Raw genomic sequence first — 25417 nt, forward strand, 5'->3', positions numbered from 1 at the left:
TGGCGATTGAGTCGATTGAAAAATTAGTGATTTTTAGAGTTAATTCATTGTTGGCTGAATGAAACGGTAATGAAGTAAGTTTGTGATTGAATGAATTTATATGTGAGTAAATTAGAGAAAAGGGGGTTTTTAGCGAGTTTTTCTTTCTTTTTTTTTATTTGTTTTTATGCGTGACTGGGATGATTGATTGAGTAAAGTAAAGAGTAAAGAATCAGATGATTTCACCCCCGATTGGAAACCTCTGTCCTAAACAGAGAAAACCGTGCACTACTGGTGTGGTGCATACACGCATACGACGTCATTAAAATGCGATAGAGTCGATTGATGACGGTGGTCTTGGTCTAGGGTTTTCTGGCCAGCCTGGCCCCGGATCGAATTCACTCTTTTCGAGGGGCGGCCTAGAAGGGGTAACCAACTGAGTGGCATACGAGAAGAGGCAATAAATTTGTACATCAAATTGTAGTTATATATTCAGGAAATTTGTCTCCTCATCACGTCGAGGAGTGCGCGTGTTTTGGGCAATTTCCACCGACCGACTGACTGACTGGTGCTGGTGATGGTGCTCTCTTCTGACTGTATTCTAATGAGTGGGGTGCCCAACTCTCCTCCCGTGACGGGGCATTTTACCAACTTTTCCCATTAGATGAAACATTTTATAGAACCGGCTGCGATGCGATGATGGTGAGGTAGGGTGTAAATTTTCATTCGGGGTTGCGAAACAGGCGAAACTCGGCGTCGCTTAATTAGGTCATTAACTCCCCAGGCCCAGGCCTGGCAGGGCCCGGGGTCGTGTTGCGATTGTATCATCGATCCCAGTCAGAGAGCCAGGAAATATGAGCTAAATCAGCACACGTGTCGTCTTATCCGGTCGTGGGTGCTCGTGACTACTCTACTACTAAGTTGAAGCGCGCGCGGAAAACTCCGGAAGCGATAGGAATCAAGCTGAATTTTAAAGTTAGCTAATTGATTATTTAGAGAGACTTTTATGGAGGTGATTCTACTTGAATTCATAAGCAATTAGACTTGATTTACGAGGGCGCAACTGAAACCTACTTCAAGGAATGCGTTAGTTTGGCTAAAAAGCACATGATCATCGTCTTACCTCGCTCATATGACAAGCCCTGTTATCGAACCACGTTTTAGTTCGACAAACTAGGGATTCTACACTGCCACTTTTTGTTTTGATTTTCGGGTTTGTTATTCAACCTGAATAGAGCAAGTATTGCAGCACGACTGTTGACCACTGGAGTTCATTCTGAGTGATCTTCAGGCTTTTCGGATGTCGAATACCACCAAATAAAAACATCAGGAAGCTGCAGTATCTAACGCCTTAGTGAACAGTGTGAGAATCTTTCTCTGTAATGATTATTCAACAACTGTATTCATTATTTGTATACACTTTATTACCGATACTTCAATATTACATACAATGATTCACACTCCAGACAACAATAACAATATCTCCGCATATGACAGATACTCAATGTAAACATACACGCTAAACGTAATAGAGTAATACAATAATTTATTATGTGCATACCACAAGGTACCACATCTCGTTTTTTCTCCAGATCCGTAGCAAGGTCACTCCACGTTGTTTCGCTTATAGTCTCCTCAGTTTATGAACGTCTCGCTTCAGTCTCACATCAGAATTAGAAGTACAGCCATCCATTTGGTCATCCATCTCTGCTCGGCATTTTGGTAAATTACTTGGCCGTTACTTGTGGTTGTACCTAAGAAGAAATATTATTTTGACCCAAATATTTTCCCAAATCCCAAAACATTTTTAATACTGAGTGTCAAGCTAAATATTACCTTTGCTGATGAATTAATTGAATTGCTTTCCTCTTCTCAAATGTTTTCAATGACAGCTAGCATGCAAACATTGTATACTGCCCACTGTTTTTTTTTTACATGTCCTTTCATAGAAGAATCTCATACATAAGGTATGTATATTCAGATTATTATTCAGACATTTTTTTAACTAATATGTCGGAACACTGCACGAATGTTACAGTGGAAAGACTCGTTTTCGATCCAAAGTGTCCAAGTGTCATACAAACACTATTTCATTTCATGTTTTTTTTAGCGAACTTTGCTGGAACTCGTTTCTTGTTCAGAATATATTCAGAAGTTTGGCTTTACAGATTTTGTTTTCTAAATATCGAAGGGATTGTTAGTTTTTTTTTTAAATCAAATCACGATTTCGAAAAACGTCACTTGTCCAAAGCAATATTTGTAATACTAGTTTTAGCTGAATAGTAATTTGAAAACTTGAAAACATCCAGTTTTTGAATTATATTTAATATATATTGTTCACAAAACTCGCACCCGCACTAGCTGTTTGAAAGTATAGTAGAATATTAATATTCATTCTTCTTTTTCATGTTGTGATCCTATAATTATCTCAAATTCTTAATACATACATCATCGACGCAGTACCAAATCGAAGTCACGCAAAGCACATGCAAAGTTGCATGTAAATTTGAACCGGTTGCTGGTATTGCGCATCATTAAGCTACTTAAGAGCTGAAATTAGCACTAATCTAAATCGAGTTGCTATGTTTATAAGAAGGTTAAACATCAATTTTCGCACCGCCAGTCACTTCGGTTTGGTCGTTGAATAGGTCAAGGAATAGGTTTACATTCTACGATGCATATTCCCCCGCATTAACTGGTGATTCGTGCTCAATCAAACCTATTTTAACATTACAAAACCAAAAATTTGTTCCTTTGATGTCGCTCTTTCGGGTTCTGAACTGTAGGACTTATTTTAATGGTGTACCTCCAAAATATTGCAAAAGCCCCTCAACATGTTATGTTCTCACTCTAGATACCTAATGAAGCTATTTCAACAAGCTTTTTCCAAATTATTCGCATTCAATGTACCGTCAAAATTTAGAACTTTTTATCTTTAAGTAACTCTGATTTTCTACATATGCTCATCATATTGATAATATTCTCAGTTCGTTGGATCGAACTAGAATATTCTGTATTATTGCAAAGCCCAATCATCTGTCTATCATATCACTTATTTCACATTTTTCCGATGAAATACATCCTCATTTTTTTTGTTAACGACTACAAGTCTGACGTAGTGCACACTGACCATGATTGTCTGTGTCATGATGGCCCTTACGCTTGCCTCTACGATTCATTTCTTTGTACTGAAACAATTTAAAGCACGTTTTTATTCAAATTTTCAATGAACTTATTAACACAAATATCACTTATACATGTACACGCATTTTTATTGGTAAAAATCCATGAATTTGATATATAAATTTTATTTGTACACACATACTCGTTTTCCACGCTGGATCACACATAAAATCGGAGAACCTTATATAAACTATGTGTATCTACACATGAAAAGGGTTATCTATGACAAATTGCAAAAATCTATGTGAGCGACACATGCGACAATATTTGCAGTTTTTTCAGTGTATGAAATCTAAAAATTCAAACAAGGTAACATGTTAGTAAATGGTACCTGTTTGCATTAATAAGCTCGACTGAAAAACAAACCTCATAATCCACCTTTCATTAGATATATCTATTCCTGTAGTTACAGAAATGATTATCTTTTATTATTCCAATATCTTGTGCTTTTGATATATTGTACGTTATTCTCCTCAATAATAGTTTCAATACTTCTTTAACTGATCAAAATTTGCCTCTTCCTGTAAGGAAATTATTGTGCAGAATTTGTTGTTGAGCGTACTGCTGAACCTTGTTCTCTAACTTGTGCCACAGTTCTTGGCAAGATGGCCCACTCATTAGCAAAAATGGCACTATATCCATAGTATTAGACAATCATAAAACAAAAATGCCCCTCCTTACCACACCCGATACATTAGACTTCAGAAGTGATTACTCAAGAATTCACTGTATTTGAATCGCATAAACATTTAGTGGAATTCAATAGGTTATAAAGCGCCTTTTACTCGAATTCCTGAGACTTCTAGTTAAGCCAAAAGTTTCATTTTTTTATTGTTCGATTTTTTTAAATATCCAATTCAACTAGCCATTTGACTAGCATGATACTTAACAGGATCGTGGTTAGCAACTGCTCTGAATATGTCATCTAGCTTCAACGAATGCTTTAACTGTCATTTTGACTTCCTATCTTGCAAACTACCAAGACAGTTTAATTATTCTCACACATTGATGTTAATTTTCTTGAAGTCTTGTAAGAGAGGACAAAGCATTAGTTAAATCATGTCTTCATGTTAATTTGGTTTCAAGAGCCAACCCTTTTTACGTCTCCGTAGACTTATTATACTTTACTGAGCAATGATAACTTCAATATATATCACCTGAGGTGGGTCCACAACAACCTCAGTATCTGCTCAGTTATATTCGCATTTGGAACATATTCAAATACTATTCGTTACTGTTTTTCTAGTCACGCTCAGCCTAAAGTTTAGTTTTGTCTTTCGCCTTCTCAGCTGCCACTTAATTGGTGTGAAATTTCATTTTTAATGGTTCAATTTAACTAAAAAGCCCAAATTGGAGTTCAAGAGAAATCGCTCAAGAAACTTCTAGAACGATTCCTGGCAGAAACTTTCTATGGTGACATTTGAACTGTCATTTCTTTGCAACTGCATACTGCGATCGAAGAAAAAACGATTTCTTGAGTGATTCAGCCAAGGAATGTCCCATGCCTCAAGATAGGCCGAGAAATTCCCTCTGATCTGCAAACAGCCCTTAAATCTGCGTTGGCTGGTAATCTGTTTCTTACGAAATTTACGACACTGTTGCGTTTTTAGTACTTTAATTTTTAATAACACAATTCGCCTTATACGGCTCTACAAAGAATCGACTATATCTGCCTTGCAGGTCTTACCGCCTTCAACGGCATTACCACCTTCAACGGTTTTTTCCGCCTTCAACAGCTTTTCACTCTCCGACGGATCTTTCCGCCATCGACAGTTTTTCGCCTTAGTCGGTTCTTCTGCCTATAACATTTTTCCGCCTTCAACGGCTTTTCTATCTGTAATCCTTTCCGCCTTTTACGGCTATTTCAAGAATGTCGCCTTCATTAGCTTTTATCGCCTTCATTGGCTTTCATCGCCTTCACTGGCTTTTAACAGCAACGGCAAAATTTGATTTCAAAATATTATTTCACCTCTACGCCTTCCACGGCCATCCGTTTAACAAATCAATACTTCATTCATCATTCAGCATTTAAGTCTAGATTTAGGACAACAACCCTATTCAACGAGTATCAATATCACAATCAACAAAACTTAGATTTTCTTCACAGTTCTTTATTTCTTTATCTGACAATAGTGATTGTCATCGATTTGAACTAAACAATACCGATCACCATCAAAATCTCTCACAGGTTGATCATTGTCATTAGTCGAAGGTACAAATAGATTGTTTGATTCATATTGAACAGTTAGTACACAATATTTACCTTTTTGATTTCAATGTTGAAATTCATTCACAAGTCATCACCTGGAGGTCATCACCACTCTGCATGCACCACACACACACACACACACACACACACACACACACACACACACACCACTCATCTCATTCTTTTTCCAAAGACAACACTTCCCGAACCGAAATTAAACTAATTTCACATGCACTGTTCACCGTTCTCGTCGCCAATGTGAGAATCTTTCTCTGTAATGATTATTCAACAACTGTATTCATTATTTGTATACACTTTATTACCGATACTTCAATATTACATACAATGATTCACACTCCAGACAACAATAACAATATCTCCGCATATGACAGATACTCAATGTAAACATACACGCTAAACGTAATAGAGTAATACAATAATTTATTATGTGCATACCACAAGGTACCACAAACAGATCCGCAAGTTGGTCCTGGGTGCTCACAGGTTCTATTTGGATATAATGACGGGCTTCACCGTTAACTTCAGGTCTACGAGGATGACAGTTAACCACATCGGATGCTGCTGCACTTAAGGCAACGTGTTGGCTTCGCTTGAAGTGTTGCCACCGTCGCGTCGTTTGCTTCTTGCTCGACCATGACATGGTTGCTCCGAAGACCTTGAACAAGAAGCAACTAACGGATTTTCGATCCTCGGTATCCGCTGCCCAGTCTGCGATTGCAAATCTCTCCAGCGGTTCTGCAGCTTCTTCACGTCTGTATTCCAAGCAGAACCCCTGCGTCTCTTGCAGGTATCGTATGATCCGCTTCAACGTCTACCATTGATAATGGCAGGATTCTGCTGGAAACGACTCATGTAGCTTACCGAGTAGCTAATGTCCGGACGCACACACAACATGGTGTACACATTATAGTGTGACTACCCAACAGCTCTCTATATGGTTCCTTCGACAATGGTCCGTCACGATTCAGTTGGAATCCTTTCTCCATCAGGGTTTAGCAATAATCGCAGTTAACCTTTTTGAATTACTGCAGGATCTTCGTTACTGGGCCTCTTGCAAAAGCACAAGAAGTAGTTGACCTTCCCGCAGTTGGTCATCTTGAATACGGCAGAAAGTTCCTTCTTGAACCTCACGGTTGAAGCCAACTGCCTTTCAGTGATAAATCCCACAATCCCACAATCGATAGCCAATTGAAGCATATCCAACCATCACGGTGTCCCGGCACCTCGCATTGCACTTCTTGCATTGTTGATCTGGTATCTAGACGTAGGCTTTACACCCGAACAGAAGTTTCTTCAAGCACGGTTGCTAACATACCAAGCACGGTTGCTAACATATCAGGTAAGGAGGACTGCTTCGGGCCACATAATCTTGGGAGGGCTCTGCTCGACCAGCATGGAGGGGACCTTTTTGACCACAGTTCGGTTGAACCTTTCCGCAATTCTGCTGTGGCGTATGCGCCACCGACTCAAGGTTAGACTTGGATGCTTTTTCTAGAATAGAAATCGGTTTTGTGCATTTGAGCCATACTCACGACCTTGTTCATTGTTCCACCGTTAAACTTGCAATTGTCAAGCCGAACTTCGCCGTCGCGATGGCTTCTTATTCCTGGAACATGCTGCAGACCTCGGACTTCCTCCGAGGTGAGGCTCACAAAGTACCGGAATTCGTCCCAATCGTGGTCGATGGGACCACATACGTCCGAGTGGATCCTTTCCAGGGGCCTGGTCGTTCTATCTATCACGAGATCCGCTGAAAGGGTCGTGGCATTGCGTCGCAGGTATTCAGCTTGCCTTCACGAAATTCAGCACCAGTCACCAGGTTATTCGATGTCATCGACTTCATTCCTTGCTCGCTTGATTGTCCAATCCGCATGTACCAGAGCTCATCTGTCTCCGACATGCACAAGTTCATGGTTGGGCATTCCAGGTCAATCTCCAGCTCGTACAGTCCGCGCCCTCACTCCGTAAGCCCCCGTCTTTCTTCAATATTGCGACCTTTTCGACGAAGTTTACCTGCACGCCGGCCGTGACGTGCTTCTTCACGGACATCAAACTGTTGCGCAACTCCGGGATGTACAGCACTCCCAGACAACCAATTTGCACGTATAATGAAGTTTATGTTCATGTTATACGTACTTTTATGCGGTAAAGTTACATCGCATAAGATGCAGTAAAAGTGCCTTATGCGTACAAAAGTAGAGGCGCTATACGTGCATTGACGGGAAAATAATGACGCTATATGAATTGAAGCGATATCTTATGCGATGTACGGTATGCTCTATTGCGACGTAATATAGCACCTTATGCGACTTAAACATATTCGAAATAAAAAAATCTTGTCACCTAAGTATCGAATTGGATTATCGAGCCGCACTTCACACTTAGCACCAAACACTACTTATGAAACACACTGATTAAATGTCATGACATTCTAACTCACCTCAGTGCTTGTTGGAATGCACTTGGTTTCCGTGCGCTGTACGTGTTCGGCATGCTCTTTGGAAATCAAAATGATGTAGGGTGCCTGTACCAGTTATCGCACTACCTAAGAAAAACTATTTCTACAAAAATAAGAAGAAGACCGACGAATGTAAACAATAAGTCAAATGATTGATTAGTTTTCATACTTCACAGGAAAAATATAAAAACGGAACCAAAACCACTTTTAGTATTTATTACGGCGTGTGCCAATGATAGGAACCCTGTACCAGTTATGGACACATTTGTTAATTTGGGTTCCACTTCGCACTATTTACATGCATTCCTTATGGGATTTGCCATAACTGGTACACTATGGCGAAATAGGGTGCAAGGAGGCCGAAAAGTTAAGGAAAATGATTTATTTCTACCATAATTTGAGCAAATTGTGAAGTTTGAATGATTGCAATCATCTTTTGTGATCGTGATCTGTTTTTCACAAATTTTTTCTTGTTGATTTGTATCTTTAAAGGTTGAAAATCAACTATGACGAATTTGAGGTACTATAGCCATAACTGGTACACTGAGCCTAGCATGATTTCCCGCGCAGTTACCACTACTCCTCTCTTGCTAGCACCACTCATCACCACTCATTGTTAATTATAAGGTCAACAAAACAAAAATGATGACTTTGTAACTTGTTTTGTAACCATAATGATGACTTTTCACTTTCTTTCAGCTTTTTGGCACTCCAACAGCACCTCTTTCATTGTTATCACATATCACATCGCAATATGCCAACGTTAACGATTCTAGCTTATGCGAGTTTGTATGTACATTTGAACGAGTTTATTTTCACTTTTATATGATTTAGTTTGTACACCAATGCGAGTTAAACTGTCATAATTAGAAAAGCACCAAGCGAAGTCGTATAATCATCGTAGTACGCAATTATGCGAATTCAATTGACACTTTGCGAGTTCACTCGCACGCTTTTGCGAATAAGCAAAGTTCGTCGCAACAAAACATCGGAATATCGTCTACTACGATGTAGTCATGCACTATGAAAGTTAATTTGCACTCTTATATGATTTTACCAGATACATCGCAGTAAGTTCAAGAAATAACATTATATGCGATGAAAATTATCCCTCAGCCGTACATATATGCGATAGTGACTTAAAATAGTACTTTATAGGATTTACAGCGTGCATCCTTATGCGATGCCTGATTGTCTGGGCTTCCTTCACATGCAACCGTTTGTTTGATGCGGTTGCCATGGAGCTCACTAACCGTTTCGCAAGAAGAGATTGGCCAGGAAACTTACTATAAATGTCTTCGCCTTCCGGCCTGCTTCTTCGAGCTTAAACCGCTTAAACATCCCCGTCGCGACATCTGGGGCATTATCTATCAAATTCTTCAACACGCCTACCGAATCAAGGCGCATCTTCACGCTGAAGATCCAATGCACAGTGGTCCACGAACCAGATTTACGAGGAAAGATGCATTCAACGCCTTTAAATGAGTTTTTAGGAAACTATGGTCTTCTACAAAATTGTTCCTAATAATAAGGCCCTCTTTCCAATGTGCATGAAAAATAGGGTGGTCCATATTTTCGATGAAATTGGTAACCAAACTTTTTTATTTGCAAGAATAACCGTATACATTCTTCGGGAAAGTTGTAGATCTATCAATTTTGAACAACTTTGCTTAAGACACTTTTTATGTAGCTTTAAAATTGATCGATTTAGAGATATTTTTCTGAATAAGCTTAGGGTGGTTCAATAAAAACCGGTTTTCTGGCGTTAACTTTTTGATTTTTGATTTTTCATCAAAGTCGCCCAAGAAACACTTGTAGTTCATTTGAAGACGCGTCGTTTCGTGCGCTGAGATGGTCGTTATCTCTTTTGGTTCAAAAGTAACAGGCGTTTTTCTAAAAAAAAATCATAGTTTTTAAAATGCTTAGAGCTTACAAAAACGCGCATTTTCGTGCGCTGAGAATGTTGCTACGTCATTCCGTTCAAAAGATATTGATGATTTTCTAGAAAAAATAGGCACTTTTCAAGTTCTTTTCGCTTGAGTTACAAAAATAACACCCCTCTCATTATTTGATATGTTTTATAACAACATTTCTTCTTTTGAATGCGGGCAAAAGATATTTTTTATGTTTGCCCCAGCCCATCATAAACCCTTTTTAAAAACTATGATTTTTTTACAAAAACGCCTGTAACTTTTGAACCAAAAGAGATAACGACCATCTCACCGCTTGAAACGATGCGTCTTCAAATGCTCTACAAGTGTTTCTTGGGCGACTTAGATGAAAAATCGAAAATCAAAAAGTTAACGCCAGAAAACCGGTTTTTCTTGAACCACCCTAAGCTTATTCAGAAAAATACCTCTAGATCGGTCAATTTTAAAGCTACATAGAAAGTGTCTTCAGCAAAGTTGCTCAAAATTGATAGATCTACAACTATCTCGAAGAATGTATATAGTTATTCCTGCAAATAAAAAAGTTTGGTTCCCAATTTCTTTGAAAACATGAACCACCCTAATTTTCATGTATATTGAAAAGAGGGCCCTATTTTTAGGGACAACTTTGTAGAAGACCATAATAATCTAGAAAATCATTTGAAGGCGCTGAATGCATCTTTCCTCGTAAATCTGGTTCGTGGACCATTGTGCAATGTTAAAAAAATGGTCCATCCTTTGTGAGTTAAATAATAATGAACTGAAAACTGAATTTATAATTATACGAACTTTTAGTTACAAAATCTCTATAATAAAGACAAAAAAACTTTTCGTTAGATTTTGAATTATTACATTTAGGATGCCAATCATGCATTATCGAATGCATTTGGCATTACTGCACCATGGTATAGTCAACATAGAAGACGACCCAAAATGACAGTTCGGTCGAACGTGAAGAAAACTACAAAGCAAGCGGTGCTTCGCGTTTGATTTCGAATTTCTAGTTTTTGTTTGGACGGGTTTTGCAGAATTCCTTCAGGAATTCTTTCTGGGATTTGTACAAGAATCCCTTCAGATATTTCCCTAAGAATTTTTGCAAGCATTCCTCCAGAAATGTTTCTAATGATTCCTTCAAGAACTCTTGCTAGGATTGCTCCAGAAATACTTGCTGATATTCATGCAAGATTTTTTCTAAGAATTTCCATGGGAACTCCTTTAACCCTCTTCGTGCATTAGGGTCATTATGACCCCTAAACGTGCACTAGGTCGGCGAGGTGCGCGCAAGCTAATGCACGAAGAAGGTCAATGATGTATTTGAGAATTTACCAATAGTTACTCCATGGGTTTGTCCAGGAATTCATTCAAAAAATTTCCTAGGAACTTGTTTAGGAGTTTCTGTAGGGATTTCTCCTCTAAGCATTACTTAGTGAATTTATCCGGAAATTTATCTAAAAATTTTCCCAGAGATTCTTTCAAGAATTTCTCTTAGGACTCCGTCATGAATTCCTGCTGGGATTACTCCAGAAATTCTACCGAAGATTCAGCCAAGAATGTCGCCGGGGGCCCCTCTAAGGAGTTTTTTAAAATGTTATATTCTATTCTAAGAATTTCTCTAAAACTATCATCTAGAAATGTGGAAGAGATTGCAATAGAGATTCCTTGAGAAATTACTCCAGAGATTTATTCGCGAACAGCTCTTAAGGGTTTTACTGAAATTTCCTATGGGCTTCCTTCCGGAACTCATGTTATATTCGGGTGATTGAAAGATAAAAGCAGTATTTTGATGAGCACCTTGGTATGGGAATAATCAGAACCTGGGAAATCGAACAGCTACCGGATGAGTAAAAAAGGAGGTAGTCTAATCTACTACGCCATCCATGGGCGACTATTTGGAATGATATCAAAGTTCATCTTCCACCGTCTGTCACCTAAAGCAAATGAGTTCGTGGGAAGTTGTCAAGCTGGCTTCGTCGATGGCCAGTCGACAACGGACCAAATCTTCACCGTCAGGAAAACCCTTCAGAAATGCTGTAAATACCAGGTCCCAACGCAACATTTCGAAGACAGCTCAATATGAGAAGTAATTCAAAACTGAAACTGAAAGCTGAAAGCAATATGGTAATAGGTATTGAAAAAGACAACTCTGCGCTTAAGTCTTTAGAAAGAGAACTTCTCTCCCAATTGATGCAGGCAACCACAACATTGCTTTCTTCCGTAAATCAATAATCCCAAAACCATAACTCAGAAACTATTTGCTTATTAATGCCATTCTTCCGCACGGAATGCTTTGTTCTCATCCCAGGAGTAAAAACTAAAAAACCTGTTGGTTTTAGGTAAAACTTCCAAGACAAGAACCGTCCAACCAGCATATTTACGGCCCCGAGATAAAGATGCTATCTGTAAAATTTATATCAACGACCCATCCTCTTGAGCCTCCTCCTCCTCATATCCTCCTTCCTACTTTTCAAGTGTTCAACCTCAGCAGTTGAGGAGATGCTTCAAGAACATTCAAAACCACAATTGTTTTGAGATTCATAACCCCTCGATGTCGGCCGTGCCGGCCTTCCATCCAACGCCGACTAGTCCCATCAAGCTGAAGATGATGTTATCCTTCCATTCCTTTTCCATCCGTGTCGCAGTATTCCTACGTACTGCTAGTATGTAGTAGATCAGCTTCCAAATCGGAGCCAACAAGAAACAAGTTGTCACTCTCACCTACCTACATATCTACGAGGCAAGGAGGAGGCCAATGTCCGGCGATGTGTCCTCGGTTACCGTCCGCCTTATCCGATGAAGATGGTAACTAACTGTGTGGAGGAAGATAGCAAATTGAGAAGAATGGTGAACTTTCCCAACTGTATTTGGAAATATCTAGTTCTTATTTGTTTTAAGAATGGCTTCGGCCACGTCCTCACAGTCAGTAGGGAAAAATCACAAGTCTTCATTAATAGTCGGGATGTCCTCTGCATGTTCATAAGTATCACAGAAAGGTAAAACATGGATCTTCTCGTTGTTAATCAACTCAACAAAATATTTGAAAAGCGTCAATCTTCTCAAAGTGTCATCTGCATCGAAACAACTAGTGGTTCTGTTGTTCGTTAGAAACGACGCAATCTACCTTTTCTTGCATAGAATCCAGAAATATCGGATAAGATAAACAAAAGCATTTCGGCCAAACACCCACCCCTGCTGCCTCCATGGGGACCAGGGGTGTACACACCGGCTGCTGTGATGAGAAACAAAGACAAATACTAGCCCGCCGGACGGAAAGGTAATCATTTCTTGGAAGGAGGACAGCAGCTTCAGCAGAATTTATCAAGAAGATCCTTTGGCGTTGTTACGTCTGCCTGTTTGGATGGACGGTTGTTGTTAGCCAGCTTGTATCGTTTTCAATTTTATTACACCGACTAGCTGTTGTGAATGTAAATAGAGAGCCCTGCACACCGAAACTAGGGACGGACGGATGGACGGACGGGGACTTGTAAAGATTCCCATTTCCTTTCCGCCGCCGTCGTCAGAACGATATAATGAACCGGGAATCCCGAGTGGTGCCGAGATGTGGGTCGCAAGATAAATAAAACCGTGAGGAACTGAATCCTTCTCTGTTCGAGTATGGCTTCAGCATTCGGAGAAAATGAGGGTGAGAGTTAAATAAGAATGCACCCTCATAACTATAGAAATAGAGAGAAAAAAAAGTCCAATCTTCCCTCAAAAAGAAAGGCATTCAGCATGTAGGGAAATGCATTTCTGATGGTCGTCGTCGTCGCCATGGTACACGAGCAACGAGACCCCTAAAGTCGAGGGAGATCAAATTTAATTGAAAAATAACTTTGGCTAGGGGGGTCTTACCATCAGTCTTGCTGAGTGGCTGACTGTCCTGTACACGTCCAGCTTGGCTCAGCTCCTCAGAAATGATGATGATGCGGTGCGACATCAGCTAGGCCCCGTATGGCTGGGGCAGGAAATTCGACACCAAGAGAGGGTATCGGAACAAGAACTTAGGGTCGATTTCTTCACCCTGGCTTAGGCGTTAAGCCAGGTTTAACTATATGGGTAAGCCTGGCTTACGGGTTAAGCCGAGGTGAAGAAATCGGCCCTTAGAGGAATACGTACGACCATCCATCCGAGCACGAGTTTCAAGATCAGCAAACCGGGTGGTAGTGTGACGTGGTCAAATGTAAATCTAATCGCCAACTTCTTTAGTTTTTATAAGAGTTTATTAAATTCATAACAAGATACGTTTTAAAATATAGGAATTCACGCTTCACGAAATTTTATACATTATTTAAAGATTTTGTTGAGATGCCTACAGAAATTTGCATCTAACCTTTAGGTGAAACATTCAGAGAACACAAGTACACATGTTGAAACTTCTAAAGCTACACGACGAGTCGTGTAAGTACAGCTTCCGCTCGATAACTGGGCTTTGTCGACAGTCCAGTAAGCGAGCGCCGCTCGATAACTGGACTGAGCTTCCGGAGCCGGAGGCAATTGTTATATTTTGTTTTGTTTACCGATTTGTAAAATGTGAGGTTATATTTCGCTTATTTTTGACAGATAACTGCTTTTTAACTCGACTTTGCCCCAGTTATCGAGCGCCCAGTTAAAAAGCAGTCCAGTTAAAGAGCAGTCGGTTATCGAGCGGATGCTGTATTCCTGGACGAGTTGGTCGTTAAATTCTTGACATATTGATGGATTTATTGGGGAATTTCTGGTGATCTGGATAACAGTTTGTCGGAAATTAGGCATGAAATATTGAAAGCAGCTAAAAAAAACCTGAAATAGAGTTTCACTAGAACTTGGAAGAAAGGCATAGCCCAGGCAGAAATTCCTACAAAAACAAATGATGAGCCTTTTACAAGATTAAAGGAACAAGTTTATATTTTTTTATAATTCTTGAATATTCTTGAAGTTAATGACGAAATTTTGACAGCAGCTTTAGGTAACATTCTCGAATCTATAGGAATTTGAGTGAACTTGGAAGGAAGTTGTAGTCAAATATGTGACTAATTTTGTGGCAAATCCGATGGATAAATTCCTCGAAAACCTAACGGAGAGCCTTTTTCAAGAGTTCTAGTACAGGTCGGACTCGATTATCCAGAGTCGGGTTCTGAAGCCTCCCAAACATATAGCTGGGGTACGGAATGTTGTATGAAGCTGCAATTTTAACATTTTGTTTAGCAAACTTTGATTATTGATCAGTCAAAGTGTCAGCTGTGAACAGCATTCCGTTTACCAGATATACGTTTGGGAAGCTTCAGAATCCAACTCCGGATAATCGAGCCCGACCTATACAACTATTTCAAAAGATATTTAGTTCTTATAAACTCTTGAATATATGTATTTGAAGCAGTTCTAAATTCTATTCTCACACAGTTTTGGTTCTTCAGGGTTTCCTGCAGAAGTTCGACTGAAAATTATCTGAGAATATTTTGATCATTCTTCCTGGGATAACTTCAAAAGTTCGTGTGGGAATTTATTTAAACGATCCTCCAGTAGTTGTTACGGGGACACCTTCGAGAAATCATCTAAGTTTTCTAGATAATCCAGAAATTATCCAGAAGTTTCACCAGGATTTCATCCAGAAGTTTCTCCGGGGGTTCCTCCAGAGGATTCCTCCGTGTATTACTTTACAAGTTGCTCCGGAGATTCTTCTAAAAGTTCTTTTTGAATTTCCAAAGCTCCCCTGGAGATTGTGGTAAAAGTTCTTTCAGAATTCATCACCCCGGGCTTCCACCAGAAGTTCCTGTGGCGAATAATCTGCAATTTCCTCCTGGAATTCTTTGAAAAGTTGATTCCTTTAGGAACTACCTCGGGGATTATTCCAGAAGCTCATCAGGGGATTTTTAGGCGTTCCTTTCGGAGATTCCTCCAGAAGATTCTCCAGATGATTATATGGGGCTTGCTATGAAGATTCCTGTAAGAGTTTGTCCGAAGATTCCACCAGAAGATCGTTCAAAAGTGTAAGGCACAAATGTTCCAAATGGATGACAACGTTCCTCTGGAGACGGCCATCTAATTCTTCAGTTGATTCTTTGAAAATTGCTCTAGAAATTTCTTCAGAGGTTCTGCGGGAAATTCCTTCTGGAGTTTTTTTAGAGACTTTACCGCTATGCGGCATTCGTTTCTATTCATTCCGCAGTTTCTGTGGAGTTTCTACAAAAATCCCTGACGGTTTTTTTTTCGGTAATTCTTTCGTCAGTACCTTTGATACAACTTCTGGTGATCCTCCTTTCCGTAATTCTTTCAGAAACTTTCCAGAAGTAAATAAAAAGAAAATCGCGTTAAGTACTGTTCCTTTTAATTCCACTAAGAATTCATAGTGGAATTAAAAGGAACAGTACTTAACGCGATTTTCTTTTTATTTACAGATATTCCCCTAACAAGCCCAGGTTAATCATCATTTCCAGAAGTTCCTTCGTAAATATTCATTCTAATATTTTTTCGGGATTTTCTTACTGAACACCTCCGAAAATTCCTTCCAAAGTTTTTTCTTAAGGTTTTTTTTCGGGATCTTGGGTTTTTTCGGGATCCCATCCAACGACCCTTTCGGAATCGGAGATCCACTGGAAATTTTCTCTAGGGCTCTTTCTGCAATTCTTTCCGAAATATTTTCGGGATTTTTTATGATGTTCAACAAGTGTACCTTCTGGAGTTCCTTTGGCATTCCCAGGAATTCTTTCCTTATTTACTCCGAAATTTCATTCCAGATCTGCTCCCAGTGTTCCTCTTGAAATTCTTACCGAAAATCCATCCATACGAAGATCCTTCAGAAATTTCTAACGGAGTTCCACCGAAACTTTTTATAGGGCTCCTCCAGAAATTTCCCCTTGGAAGTTCTCTTTACAGGAGATCTTCCAGGGATTCCTTCTGAAATTGCATCCGCAATTCTTCTGGAAATACTTCTCAAAGTTCTTTCGGACCCCTTTCTCTCCGAGTTCCAGAAGGAATACCTCGCGGAGTTACTATGGCTGGCTTTCTGATGTTCCTATGAAAATTCAATCGGAAACATATTTTGATTTTCCTCCCGGAACACCTTCGGGAGTCCCAACCTGCGATTCCTAAGAAATTCCTTACAGAATTTCTCCGGAGAATTGTACTGGAGTTCCTCCAGAACGTAATCCATGATTTCCAGTGGAAGTTGCCCTTTGTGAACCACCAAAAAGCTTACCGGGGCTTCTGCAGGAATTGCTTTAGAAGATCCTCCGAACAAATCCTTGGATTTTTTCCAGGGACTTCCCCAGAAGATTCTACCAGGAATGGCACTAGAAGTTCCCCGGAGATTTTTCTAGAAGTTCTTGCTGAAGTTCTTGCAATGATTTATCTAAAGTTTCTCCTGAGATTGCTGCACAAGTTTTTCCGGGGACTTCGTGCGATCATCAGCCGGGGCTTTCTATCACCACAAATCATTTGCGATTTCTGAGATTCCTGTAAAAAATAGTCCAATAATTCGATTTTTTTTTCAAGAATCCTTTCCGAAGTTCCTTTTGAAATCATTTTCGGTAGTTCTCTGGACTTTACGAAACTCCATCGGAATTTGTGCCGCAATTTCATAGAAAAATCACTTTTGTTTTTTCGGAAACTCCTTCCGAATTTCTTCCGGGAATTCTTTCTGAAGTTCCTCCAGGTATGCCATTCGGAGTTCCATCGGACACTCCTCTCGTCATTTATTTTTTAATTTCTGTCTGTAAGTTCCTCCGAAAAATAAAAAATAAATCTAAGGTTTTCCTCCCGGAATTCCTTCTTCAGTTCTTGTGTGAAATCTTTTTGTAGTTTTTTTCCGAAATTCATAAGGGAATTCTTCCAAAGTTCCACCAGCAATGCTTCTCAAAGTTCCTTCGGGAATTCTTTCTTCCCGAGTTCCAATGGGAACACCGTCCGGAGATTCTATGGATGGCTTTCTGGGGTCTCTACGAAAATTCTTTCCAGAGCTCAATCGCAAACTTTTTTCAGAATTTCTTTCGGGAATCATTAAGAAACTCCTTCCAGAGTTTCTCTTCCTACATTTCATGATTTCCATAGCAAATTCTTCTTTGGTGACCACCAAAATATCTTACCTCAGCTTCTGCAGGAATTGGTTTTGATGATCGTCCGTAAATTTCTTCGGAATTTCCTTTGATACTTCTGCCGGGAATTCTTCTCCGAGTTCGTATGGAACTGCATTCGAGAATTTCTTATAATACCCTTTCAGAACATCCTCCGGGAATTACGCTAAACGACCCCAAATAAATTCCTTCCGAAGTTTTGTGGAAACTTCTTTCAGAGTTCATCCGGGATATCTTTCCGGAGTTTCACCGGCAATTTCTCCATAGGGTTCTTCCGAAAATGTCTTCTAGTGTTTCTCATAGAAATCCGGAGTTCTTCCTAAACTTTTTTTCGGAATTCTCCCGAGATTATGAATTTCAAATAACTCAACGTACAGATGGGTAAATTATTGGTTAAATTGGGAAAAAATCCACAGCTCAGGTGAGATTTGAACTCACGACCCTTATTCACTAGACAAGCGCTTTTACCAACTAAGCTACCGATCCAATTAATGACCCGGCAACCTAGTTGTCATAAGGTTCAATTTTAATCTCATCGATCTATATCATCTTCCCCTAAACCGCAAATGTAACCATCTCTGTTGTACATGTGTACGAAGAGCGAAAGCGATTTGTTTATTGTTTGAAACTGTTTGCCTATCGTACAGGCAACGCTTCCTCAATCACTTGTAGAGGAAGAACAATGCTACCTGGAAGGCGATCAAACGCGTCGTTCGCATTCTGTTTGATACGACGGATAGCTACGTAGAGGTAGAAGCTCGAAAACGACTCACTCAAAGTGCAAATTTTCGGTAATACCAATCCGTGTGGTCAATTATGACCATGTCTAGCGAATAAGGGTCGTGAGTTCAAATCTCACCTGAGCTGTGGATTTTTTCCCAATTTAACCAATAATTTACCCATCTGTACATATGTACGTTTGAGTTATTTGAAATTCATAATTGACCACACGGATTGGTATTACCGAAAATTTGCACTTTGAGTGAGTCATTCTCCCGAGAGTTTTTTTTTCGGTGTTCTCCTAGAGTCCCTCAGGAAATCCTTTCCGGGGTTTCTCCGTGATTTTTTTTTCGGAAGTTTTTATAATATTTCCTTTCTTCCAAAGCTTGTTTCAGAGTTTCTTCTGAATTTCGTTCTAGATTTTCTATGGATTTCAATCTGGAGTTCCCCGGAAATTTATTCCGGAGCTTCTCCGTATACTTCTTCGCAAACTTTTTTAGGAATTCCTTCAGAAATTGCTTCGAAAGTTTCTATTGAAGTTCCTTCAGGAATTCCTTCCGGATTTCACCGTAAATACTTTGTAAGGCTTCTTCGGAAATTATTCCTAATTCTTTCCGAATTTTGGTAACCCTCCGAAATTTCTGCGCAAATTATCGGTAATTTATCCGAGAGTTCGTTCCGGAGTTCTCCCAAGATACCCTTAAGATGCTTCTTGTTTCTGTAGAATCCTTAGATTGGCTCCGGACATTCATCGAGGGTTTTTTTTTTTTTCAGGGATTCATTTAAGACTTTTTTCATCAACAGGGATATATCTTTGTCAAAATTTAACAGCGATGTCGTTGGAAAAACTACAAATTAAATGCCGGTCAGAAATTTCAGATAAGATCCTGTTGAGATATTTTATATTTACGAAAAAAATAATGGAAAAACTGCGAGAAACATTCGACGAAATTTATAAACAATCAAGATAGAACTACTAGAGAAATCCCTAATCAAGTTTAAGAATGATTACCAGATGGAATTTATGGAGGAATCATAATTGGAGCTCCAGAAGGATTTTTCGGTAGAACTCCTGAGAAAACCCCAAATGTAACTCCCGGAAAAAAACTAGAGAAATCATTGTTGAAAGTATTGTAGGATTTCGTAATGGAACTACTAGAGAAATTACTAGAAGAACTCTAGGAAAAATCCCATGTTGGATATATGGAAAAATTCTAGATGGAACTCCCGTAGGAATTCCAGTTACAATTAATGAAAAATACAAAATGGAAATTCTGCAAATAATACAGTAATTACAGGTGGAACTTTTAGAGAAATCCCAGGTGAAACTCGTGATGAAATAAAAGATTCATCGACTGGAGAAATCCTAGATAGAACTCCTAGAGGAATCCCCGGTGAATTCACTAAAGAAATGTTACATGGAACTCCTGGAAAATCTTCATGTGGAACTCCGGGAGGAATCCCTGGTAGAGCTCTTTGAACTATTCTGAAGAGAACTTCAGGAGTAATCATAAGTTAAACGCTTGGAAAAATCCTAGATTGAACTTCTGCAGAAATCTCGAAGGAAGTCCTAGAGAAATTCCAAGTAGAACTTCCACAGGAGTTCTACGCGAAATTACTGAATGAATCATAGGCGGAACTCCTGCAGAAAAAAATCCCTATAATACTTCTGGAGAAGTTCCAGGCGAAACTCCTGAAAAAATCCTATGTAGAAAGTTTGGAGAAATCATAGGTGGAACTCCCGGAGGGGTTCTTGCTGGAACTATTGGAGTTATCATAGGTGAAATTCGTGAAAAAATCCTAGTGAGAACATCTGGAGAAATCCCAGGGCAACTCTTGGTGATAACCAAGATTAAACTTTACCTGGGTAAATCCCAGGTTAAGCTCCTGGATCAATTCTATGCAGAAATTATAGGAGGAATTCCTTTAAGAATTCAGGTGAAACTCCTGGAAGAATTCCAGGTAGAGCTTCCGGAGGAATTGCTGGTGAAACTTCTGGAATATTTCCAGATGGACTCCTAGAGGAATTCCAGGTGGAACTCCTGGGAAAATTTCAGGTGAAACTTCTGAAGGAATCGAGGTTGGAACTCCTGGAAAAATTTAGACCCAAAAAACGGACTTTTAGCATTTTAGTTTTTTGCAGTGAATCAAAATTCAACCATCGCGCAACAATAATGACAATGTCGCAACCTGTATTTGTTGCGACAAAACAACCCATGCGACATAAGTTTGTCCCAACTTGAAAATAATGGGATTAACATCGTACACCACGAGTTTAGAGATTTTTAAGCCTTGCATTGCGATTTTCGAACGGTATCTTCGAGTCGGTAAACACTGCAACTCTGGTGAAGCTCGATCATCAAACCGTTTCGACTTTGGGTTAGTAATAATTGATTATTCACGAGTTGAAAAGTACGCAACAAATTCAGCTTCCGTTTTGTCTGCAACAATAAATTTCGAGATCATGTCATTATCTGTCACCAGTAGGGATAATGACTAATCGTCGCACCTTCTTTGTTGCTTGTTTTGTGCCTCTTTTGTCTGACAATTCTCTTCACTGGTTTTTTGATAAGGCGGGGACTCTATGCCATTTAGAATATTGCCATTTTGTATCCTGTAAGATTTTTCAAAAAATCTCATTCAAAATAAATTGTTACCAAAGCGATCAGAATTACCTCTGTCCATTCTTCACCACACGTCCAACGGCGAAAGGGGAACCAAAAATAAACGCTAAACCTTGCAAAACTGGCTTTTCTGCCGAGAGTGACAGAAAAATAGAACAAAAGAGCCAGCGATACGAAAAACTAAGCTATTTATTACAAATTCCTTGGAATTCGCTCGTGTGGAAAAATGAATTCGCCCAAGTTTGGCCCAAGCACGAAACGGCCCGAATCCGACGGCGGCGACAACATATTGACATTGTTGGCCACGTCGGGATGGCAACGGAAAAAAATCCCATTCCTCGCACGAACACTTCTTCCTTGCTGAATCGTGCTGCTTCTAGGTTGGCTGCCTGGACAGGAACGACACGAGATTGCTAATGTTCCTTTTTTCCCGCCACACTACAACACAAGTTTCGCGCCACTGGGATGTCATGCCGGCCGGCCGGTTTGGTTCGGCATTCGGGTTGACCCATTTTCAAACGAGTTCCAGCAGTACCCCCACCAACCGACGCTCCCACTCACAGTCAAACAAACCTCTTCTGAGGATATCGGATTCTATCGTAGCGTTGGCCGGACCGGCCGGTTAGCAGTCAAGTCTAATCTCCATCTTCTGCTGGGTCTTTGCTTTGCACGGTGGTTTTTGCCCACTTCAGCGTTCTCTTGTGGTGCCTGATTCGCAAATATTGTTCCCTTCACCGCCTCCCGCGATGGAGCCACCGCCAAGTGCCATGGTATGCTAGGATTGAAGATTGAAAGCTTCGACATTTATTATTATTTATATTTCGAATTTGTAATCTTTCTGGTTGCCTCTCGCACCCTACCGGGTAAATCCGCCGGTTCAAATGGACAAAAAAAAAACTCAACCAAATTATAGAATCACATCAGTTAACACACAGGATCTAATTTCTTTACACAGTTTATTCCAAGGTTTATTCTCATCGTCGTTTATTTGACTGACTTTTTTTTACCTTTTCTCTCTCTCTCCCTCTCTTCCACAGTGACGGAATCGTTGTTTGCAGCAGGCGGGTATAATACACCCCCGGCTAGCTCGCCGTTTCTGTCCTGCTCCCCGTTGGAGCTGGTCGCCAAGAATTTCCACAGCACCGGGGCAGCCGTCACCTTCAGTCAAGTAAGTATTTTCTGTATAGAACTTTGATAGAACTAGACTTTAACATTTTTTATGTAACAGTATTTATCATTCGATAACATTTTGTATGTATTTCTGGTATGTACAGGCAGGGATGGGAACACTCACTTGCGAAGAGTTACACTCACTTGCTGTTTTCTCAGCTCAGAAGCGTGCTATCGAGAAACAATGTATGGACGACTTTTGGCTTGTGATTTTGTCTAAAAGTTTGTCGAATAGAGTACGGGTCGCAAACCCATACCTAAGTCGTGACAGAGCTGCGAAAGCGACTCTCCACGAGGTGAGTGTAATTTACATTCACCTCGTGGAGAGTTGCCTTCGCAGCTCCCTCACGTCTTCGATATGCGTGTGCGACCCATACTTTGTTCGGCAAACTTTTAGACAAAACCAAAAGGCAAAAGTCGTCCATACATCGTTTCTTGATAGCACGCTTCTGAGCTGAGAAAACAGCAAGTGAGTGTAACTCTTCGCAAGTGAGTGTTCCCATCCCTGTGTACAGGGGGTGGCCAAAATGTTTGGGATAGGCAATATGTTTTCTCTCACAAAAAAATTGATATGCTGCAACTTTTTACAGAGTGCAACAACAAATCACAAATTTTGACTGTTTGTCAACCTATTATATGTGCATCATTTGTACTAATTTGAGCTTGATTGGCTAATTTTTCGCGAAGTTAGAACCGTTCTCGTAAAACACTATTTTTAGACAACTAATTTTTTAACTGTCATATCTCGGAAACCAGTGAACCGAATTGAATGAAATGCTTAAGGTTTATCAACAATAAATTTGAGAATTTTTGATGCACTTTGTGAAAAGTTAAAGCATGTTGAACATTTTTGTGAGAGAAAAAAAGCTGCTTATCCCAAACATTTTGGCCATCCCCTGTACCTATATGAAAATCTTTAAAAATAAAGATGAAATTTGGCTTTTAAGGAGACTTCAGGAAGTTTTGCACAAAGTTTCAGGAGTGTTTCAAAGGAGTTCCCAAAGATATCAGGGGATCTTAGGGAGATTATTCATAATTCGTAATACTAAGAGGGCTGACTAATTACGTTTCAGCGGTATTTCAGAGCAGTTTCGTTGGTTTCAAAAGGTTTCAGAAGGACTTTAGTTGGGTTCCGGAGAGGCTTCACTATACCCCCATAGTGTAGAAAATTTCAGGAATATTTCATGAGACTTGCAGAAGATTGCAGGAAGTTGTAGAGGTTTATTAACGATTGTGCGAGAGATCATTAGGCATGCAGATTCAATGACATATTCTTTACTTATGTGAGTGAATTTTGAACATTTTTAAGATTATCTGAGTTGAAAGCTCCAGGTCTACACTTGTTACCCATTCTAGGGCATTTTGTTACGTAAAAAATGGCTTGAAGTGCAGCTTATGATATCTACAGCCATTACGCAGGCTGTTTTCGTTATAATTAGTAATATATTTATATTCTTACTGGTCCTCCTTAAAAACCAATAGGCATATATTTAACAATTTTGGGTTGTAGTTTTTAACAACTGTCCTTAAGTTCAGCAGTTTACATCTACAGCCATTGTAGGGGATTTCTTTAGGAGTTTTACTGAAAGTTCCACAAGAAATTCCATGGTAAAACCCTTTTGGAACTCCGCTGAGTATTCTTTCAGATGTGTCACTGGGAACGCCTCTATGAATTCCAGCAATTTCCAGCAAAATTTCTGTCGGAAGGTGCTTCGGAAACTCCTTTACGAACTGGCAATTTCTTTAGATTTTCTCCGGGAATTCATCTGAAAAATTCTTTGGCCTCTTTCTGAAGTTTTCAGCGAAATTCTACCGATAATTCTTTCCTCCGAGAATTCTTGCGCAAGATCATTTGGGATTTTTTCTGAAGAGAATTTTTCCGGAAGTTCCTCCGAGATTTTTCCCAGGGAAATGTACCGGAAATTTATCCGGAAATTACATCTTTTAGTTTTCCCGTTTTCTTAGCAGCTCCGGGAGTTCCCTCAAAAGATCCCTTAGAAATACTTCAGAAAGTTGTCAATGCTTTTTCCGGGAAATTTCCAGGAGAATTATTTTGGAAGTTACACCGAGAATTCTTTCGGAAGTTTATTCGGGAAATCTTCCGGCATTTTCGTTTGGAGTTCCATATGGTTTTTCAGAGGATACTTCCAGAAGTTCCTTCAAGAATTCTTCCAGAAACTGTTCCGGAATTTCTTTTAGAGGTTCCTCTGAACTACTTCTAAATTGTTGCACAAGTTTTTTTTTCCGAAAATTACACGATGGTTTCTTTCATGTATTTCTCCCGGAATTCTTCCAGAAAATGCTTCCTGATTTTTTTTCTAGATTTCTGCTAAACTTTCTTCTAGAATGTGGAGATATGCTGTGAAAGTAAATGTTTCGAAAAAAATCGCCAGAAAATTCTGAATGCATTGCAAGAATATGTAAAATGCATAAGCATGACGATATTTAGGAGGGAACTCCTTGAAAAAAGAAAACAAACAAGAAAAGTTCCTGGGGAAGTAAATCTTATAAAAATTTAAACATTGATTATTTTGGGAATGCGTTAAAAGAATCCTGAGGTGAAGACTTCCAGGTGAAGCCCAAAAATTCTTGCAAGAGGAAACTTACTAGTATTTTTGTAAAACTTTTTGTTATACTGGGGAAATTCATTGAAGACTTCAAAATAATTGTTGAACTAATTGTAGTAGTGTTTACTACAAGGTGCTAAAAGATTCGAGTAGCAAGCTACTGTTGCTACTGGTGGTATAGTAAAAAAGGGGTTCCGATGAAAATCCCAAGAAAATTTGGGAATTTGGATGATAACAAATTCGTATAAAAACTGGTGGCACCATAATAATCTTGACTAATTCGATGGATACTATAGTAAACTCTAGAGAAAGCTACTTGTGATCCCAAGAACTCTTTCAGTGAATACTATTCTCTTAAGGTTGAAGGATTCGTCATTGACAAAATCGTCGTCATCAGAAATTCGAAAGCAGTTTTCTCACTCAAAACTTGAATGATGTATTGAAAATGTATTCACTGTACTCCATTCTGCACCCGCAATACTGTGAATACATTTTCATTACGGAAATTTTATC

General features: G+C 39.5%; 1 protein-coding gene, 1 long non-coding RNA gene and 1 other non-coding gene across 8 annotated transcripts in view; 1 reads left to right on the forward strand and 2 right to left on the reverse strand.

The window, feature by feature from the left end:
• LOC109410886 (protein winged eye) overlaps positions 1 to 25417 on the forward strand; it is a 281971-nt gene that overhangs the window by 192699 nt on the left and 63855 nt on the right. For all 6 annotated transcript variants that reach the window (XM_062859803.1, XM_062859805.1, XM_062859802.1 and 3 more), the window contains exon 3: positions 22205 to 22335. In XM_062859803.1, the coding sequence (XP_062715787.1) occupies positions 22205 to 22335 (131 nt within the window). The remainder of the gene's footprint in view (positions 1 to 22204; positions 22336 to 25417) is intronic.
• LOC134291703 (uncharacterized) lies at positions 1378 to 12584 on the reverse strand. Its single transcript, XR_009999242.1, has 2 exons — positions 5426 to 12584; positions 1378 to 1733 (listed from the first exon to the last, which is right to left on the reverse strand). It is a non-coding gene; the product is annotated as an uncharacterized LOC134291703 (long non-coding RNA).
• On the reverse strand, positions 18237 to 18309 carry Trnat-agu (transfer RNA threonine (anticodon AGU)). The gene has a single exon. It is a non-coding gene; the product is annotated as a tRNA-Thr (tRNA).

The sequence above is a fragment of the Aedes albopictus genome, chromosome 3 (assembly GCF_035046485.1).
Source record: "Aedes albopictus strain Foshan chromosome 3, AalbF5, whole genome shotgun sequence".
Classification (NCBI taxonomy): domain Eukaryota; kingdom Metazoa; phylum Arthropoda; class Insecta; order Diptera; family Culicidae; genus Aedes; species Aedes albopictus.